This window comes from Stenella coeruleoalba (assembly GCF_951394435.1).
Source record: "Stenella coeruleoalba genome assembly, chromosome: 16".
Lineage (NCBI taxonomy): Eukaryota > Metazoa > Chordata > Mammalia > Artiodactyla > Delphinidae > Stenella > Stenella coeruleoalba.
Window position 1 is genome coordinate 49,366,003 of NC_137162.1, and position 6,000 is coordinate 49,372,002.

The 6,000-nt window shown below is 49.5% G+C and overlaps 1 protein-coding gene across 3 annotated transcripts in view; it reads left to right on the forward strand.

Annotated features, from left to right (window-relative positions):
• The window catches only part of GRID1 (glutamate ionotropic receptor delta type subunit 1), a 663,206-nt gene extending 659,677 nt beyond the window's left edge, over window positions 1-3,529 (forward strand). For 2 of the 3 annotated variants that reach the window (XM_079899987.1, XM_079899988.1), the window contains exon 16: window positions 2,837-3,529. In XM_079899987.1, the coding sequence (XP_079756113.1) occupies window positions 2,837-3,265 (429 nt within the window). In that variant the 3' untranslated portion in view covers window positions 3,266-3,529. The remainder of the gene's footprint in view (window positions 1-2,836) is intronic. The other variant, XM_079899989.1, reaches the window with a different exon arrangement.
• The last annotated feature ends 2,471 nt before the right edge of the window (window positions 3,530-6,000 follow it).

The following is a 6,000-nucleotide window of genomic DNA, read 5'->3' on the forward strand; positions in this document are numbered from 1 at the left end:
ACAGCCCTGAGAAGAAAATAGAAAGGAGAAAAAGGCAAGATTATGCAACTAACTAGTTCTTCCAGTGATCCCAGGACCACTCACTTGGTCATCAGTTTTCCTTTAGGCTAAAGGCTCTGCCAGCCCTTGGCTCGTCCATTCTTTGAGCTTGGCTGGCTGCAAAGAGAAGGGAAGTTTATATTATTAAGCTTCAAAAGTGTCTGAAATTCTCCTTCAATTTCTCCAGCTTCCAGGCTTTCTGGTACCTGTCTTCTGCCCTTCATGTATTTTGAAATGAAAATAGCCCATAGATACAAATATTTACCAACACAGCTGTGGCACTGACTTTGGCTGACACACATGAAACAGGGCATCAGAAGCTTATCAGCAGCTCACAGCAGCCATGAGAAGGCTGGAGAAGCATGCTCGGTGATGGGCAGAAGTCAAGGCTTGTTTGGAGGGCTGGGAGGCAAAATCCAGGAGGTGGTCATAGAGTAGAAAGTTTCTTGAAGCACTACCGCTGTCATGGATGGGCCATCAACCATCTTCTGTCTCTTTATCTCTTTGTTCAGGATTCAGATCCATTTCTCTTGTCCTTACCTGGGTCACGGTCCTGCCTTTTGGCTACAGGTAGGCAGGGTACTGCCAAACTGTTATCTAGTGGGGAAAAAGTGATTCCCCCAAGGAAGATAAATCATGGTCCTCTTGGGAAGGGAGAATTGATGCTTGATAGCAGCAAAACAGCCAGTGCCTGATATAACACTTTAACAACTATTAAAAATAGTTTAATATTCAAGAATAGAAACAAAGCATAGAAATGATACACGGAAAAGAGCAAGGTTGCACAGAGCTGGATCAACCATGCTGTAACTTAATTAAGAAGAGAACTTGGATTTCGTTTGCTAAACATTTTACAGACTGTTGAAGGAGTCAGTGGAAGACATTGTATGCACCGTGTTTAGTCTAAGTAAAGGCCTGGTACTCTCTAGCCACGTGCCCCAATTTCACCCATCATACTTGCCACCCAGAGGCGTCCCTAACTTGGAGCTAGTCTCCCAGCAACGGTGAGCTGAGCTCTGCTGAGCTTCGGCTTCAGATCACTGGAATCTTGGCTCTGCCCGTGGGGCCATGTCAACGATTTCTGATGTGGCTTCCATTATGACATGACCCACTTCTCATAGTGCCTTCCACCCTCAAACCAGTTGGATTTCTTACCCTCAGGTTTCCTCTTGGCCTCGAATGAGTTCCTCGTTGTATGGGTATTGTCAGTCTTCTTGTTCTGGGAAAGGTTCTGGGGAAGATAGCAGGTGTCCCGCCAGAAGCCAAGCCCTGTGTGCTAGTCATGAACTCAACAAAGTTGTGGAGAGAGCAGTGGTCCTGCCTTCTCCACGCCAGGGTGATAGGGAGCATGGAGTGGTCTGCAGAGACAGCTTCCTTGCCTGAGAAAGGCTGGAATGAGACTTAATGGGATGAAACTTAACCAACCCCATGTACTCTCCTATGAGAGGGGAGCTCATGCCAGTTATTTAGGGTTGCCTCTTCCTGGGGAATATCCTCTCCCACTAGCCTTAGAGGAGCCCAAAGCAGCCACTGGAATGGCCCTTGGATTTGTGTGTCTCCTTTTTACTTTTGAAAGTACATTCAGGGCTTTTACATTTCGTGGTATTTCTAACAACCCTACAAGGTGGGCAGGAGGCAGGTTTCTCTCTCTGCTCTATGGATGTTGACATTAGACAGCCTGTGATGCTGTGTCTTGGAGCAGAGCTTTGACTTGGTATTGCTCATGCAGTTCGACAACAGGGAAGCACAGGCAGTGGGGATAACCTTGCCTGGCGCATCCGCGCTAATGCTCCTGAAAATAGGACTGCAGCTTCTAACACCTCACCGAGGGGCTGGCATGGCTCTTCCGTGGACACCTGGTTTTGTACCCCAGGTCACTGGGGAGCAACTGAGGAAGTAGATTACATGGTCTTTTTCTTTAAGGAGCTTTCGAGTAGTTTGGCCTCTTTTATTTATTCTGACACTGTAGACAAAATATCAGTGATATTTGTTCTGCTTCTTCTCTTAAGCAAATAGATAACTGAACAAACAAAACAACTTCCTTGACGCCGTGCACCATGTGGAGAAAGAGTCAGGTGTGTGAGGGTCACAGATCTCGGCAGCCTCAAACCCTCATGATACCAGAAAAGTCAGCTGACCCCTGGGAAGTCTCTTCCCTCACCATCCCAGCCCCCATCCTCATCCAGGACCCCGGCGCCATGAGACTCCAGACGGGGACGTGCCCGCTTCCTGGCATCTCCAGAGATTTTGAATGCTCCGGGCTTCCCATGCTGCCTGTGCCGCTCACTGGGGTTATGAATCTGGGAGGCCATTGACCTTCCTGAACCCAAGCCTCCTTTTGCGTAAGGTGGGGTTGATCCCACCAGGTCTTTTGAGCATTATGAGCACTAAATGGCAAATCCATGGGGCACGTTAGGAGCTCAAGGACCATTCCCTGTTATCCCCATGGGACTCCTGCTGTTTCCGCCAGTTGTTCAAAGCATCTTCTCCCAAGGCTTGCCTCTGGGTGTGACAATCGTTCTAAGCAGAGCGCGGGCGGGGGTTGGGGGCAGGTGGCAGATGCTGCCAAGTCCTGCTTGCTGGGTCTTTGCTACCTGGGGGCAGTGTCCCAGGCTACTGGTACCCCAGGTAACAGGGCTGGCCATGCAGTTGAGGGGAGGTGGGAGAAATGGGGGCATGCTCACCCAGTGCCCAGCAGGCTGAACAGGCCTGGGGTCTCCAGCCTCCCAGAGTTTTCAGAAAGCCAGTCGGGGCTCCTGTTAGGGCTTGGCCTGACCCTCCTGTGCTTTCCCTGCAGGACAAAGAAGTGAATCTGGAGCAGGTCCATCGGCGCATGAACAGTCTAATGGATGAAGACATTGCTCACAAGCAGATTTCCCCAGCGTCCATTGAGCTCTCGGCCCTGGAGATGGGGGGCCTGGCTCCCAGCCAGGCCTTGGAGCCAGCGCGGGAGTATCAGAACACGCAGCTCTCGGTCAGCACCTTCTTGCCGGAGCAAAGCAGCCACGGCACTAGCCGGACACTCTCGTCAGGGCCCAGCAGCAGCCTGCCTCTGCCACTGAGCAGTTCGGCCACCATGCCCTCCATGCAGTGCAAACACAGGTCGCCCAACGGGGGGCTGTTCCGCCAGAGCCCCGTGAAGACCCCCATCCCCATGTCCTTCCAGCCCGTGCCTGGAGGCGTCCTTCCGGAGGCCTTGGACACCTCCCACGGCACCTCCATCTGATCGCGCCGCCTTGCCCTCCTGCCCACCCATCCACCCACCCGACCAGCAGAGCTTTTTAATACCAGAAAACAACACCACAAGCCACACACACACGTGCACACACACACAGAGACTCTTTCATTTTTCTTGTATATATGTGTAAATAATGACAGAATGGAGTGGGGTAAAAGTGTATTTTGAATATTCCCAATTTTCGAAGTCAGTAAAAAAAAAAAAAACACAAAAACTGTATGAATGACTTTGTAAATTTTGTTCTATATGAATAAAAAGGCAAATTACTTGTGATCATTCTGAAGTGCCAAAGAAGCCCCCTGTTCCTGGGCCTTTCTGAGGGCGAGGGCAGGAGGGGCGATCAGATAAGGATGTCCCCTGCTGGCGGAGAGAGGAAGGTAAGCAGCCGGTCCCTTTACAGGAGCCCCAATTGCTGCTTGCTGCCCTGTCACATGGTTTCCTGCCATGTTCCTCCGCTCCTGGCCCTTGGTTCCCCTTAGTCCTCTCGGGTCGATAAAGGGTGAGCCTCAAGTCGGCGCTGGTCCGACCCCTGGGTCCCTGTGCTGTAGGGTGATCAACTGTGCCAGTCAGCCTGGGACTGAGGAGGCTCCCGGGACACAGGACAGTCCTGTTTGGTCACTCTACTGCATGTCACAGTGTGCTGTGGACCCAACAGAAGCACCAGGCCAATGCAGCCGACTCTGAGGGCTCTGAGGCCGACATGCTCTAGGCTTATCCTGTTGGCCTTGTTTTTTACTTTCTTTTCCTAATTGGAAGAATCAACAAGTGATGGAATCTGGGAGAAGGAGGGTAGGTCCCATCATTTCCTCTGGAGACTGGGCAGAGGTGAGCTTGGCCTTGTCTGTGGGGATAGGGAGATGTGGGGTGTGATGTGTGGATCAGGTGAGGTGGGAGGATGAGAAGCCAGGTAGGGGGAGGATATTCCCTTGGATGTGAGACCCGTGGTTTCAGGTAAAAGGATCCTGCTGGAGGAGTGGAGGGAGGTACCCCAGGTGAGCAGACTAGTGCTGTAGGTGATGGGAGTGCCCAGAGTAGATCAAAGGGATCATGTTGGTTCAGGTAAGAGGAAGCCTTAGCTCTGAGAGAAAGAACAGCATAACTTTGTGTGATGTGGAGACAAGTAATTCCCAGCCCCCAGGGAAGTAGCCCCAAAAGTAAAAGAATGTCTCTGGGTCTTAAACACTGCAGGCAGTCTGCCAAACAGGGCCGGAGCCCAGCATGAGCCCTCATACCCTGCTTTGCCACCTTCTCCAGACCAGAAACCCTCAAGCTGGGATGTAGCCCATAGCAGGGGCCCTCCTGGCTGATGGCATCATATAGTCTCTGAGATCCACAGGCCTGTCCTTGAGCTGGTGAACCTGCTAGGAAACTCTGTTTCTTAAGCCGAAGACAACCTGACAGCCCTGCCTCCCTCCACTGCCCTTTTTGGGGCAATTAAACTATAGGACGAGAGAGGGAAAAAACAAAATCAAAGCAAAACACTAGGGGCAGAGTAATTCAAGTACTGTGAGCTGTACCTTCAAGCCCTTCTTCTGCAGACGAAGGTGATTCTGCTTTCCTAACCTGCCAGAATGTGGTGAACGCAGCCTACATCTGGCACCAGAAAGGGTGGGGCTCCCTCTCCCAGCAGCAATCAGGGGGCTAAGAGCTCGGATCTGTGGTCGTGGAGAAATACAAAGTTCTATTGATTGCCTCTCCTATAGCACTGTGGAATTACTCCAGAGATGTAGTTATGAGGGTGATAACTAGCTTGGGATTGATTTCTTTCCCAAAGTCCTATGTGACATGATTGAGCAGTAAGGAGTGGCTGCATCACACAGTCAGCTAAAAACACTCTGGGGAGGAGAGTGTTTACAATTATGTTATTTATCTGTGGATTCTGAGAATGGCCTGATATTCATGCCACCAAGGAGATCCATTGACATTTCTCCAGTCACAGCGTGTAGAGCCCAGACCTGGGTGCATGTAGATGGGGAAGCTTAGGTGGGCAATGGTTACCCTGAGGGAGGACGGGCTTCATTTTCTTTCCATCAGCACTTTGAGGGGTCCTGCCCTGGATGGTCAAGTTTTCCTATGTATTTCTCTATTTTTTTAATCAAATTCTGGTCTCACTGCCTTATCTCACACCCAAGTCTGTTTTTTTTCGGGGTTTTTTTGGTTTGTTTTTCTCCCTGAAATGATCTGTCTTCTGGGATATACCATGGGTATCTTCTTGGACAGTTTGCTTTGAATGGGTGTCAGGGAGAGGTGAGAGATTGTGTGTGTGTGTGTGTGTGTGTGTGTGTGTGTGTGTGAGAGAGAGAGAGAGAGAGAGAGAGAGAGAGAGAGAGAGGGAGAGAGAGAGAGAGGATGAGAGCAAGTGGATCTTTGAGGGAAAGGTATTTTGCTGATAAAAAAATATTAACACCTCATGGTGTTATTCTTCACCATGTTTATGTTATTTTTTAAAATTTCCTATTCTTGGCATGAGGGGAAATGATTGATATTCAAGCAAATTCTCTAGAAAAAAATTCTTCCCAACTCAGATTTCTGTGTCAGCTCAGAATGTATCTTTTTTTCACGCTTTGCTCTTTGGATTTATAACTCTGTTTAGACTATTCCATACATTTTAGGTATATTTTGTGCCTTCAGACACTGCAAATAATAATCAGCATTTGGATTAAAGTTGTTTAATAATAAAACTTGACTTTGCTCCCTATCCTCTTCTTCTGTGGGGGAAGAAA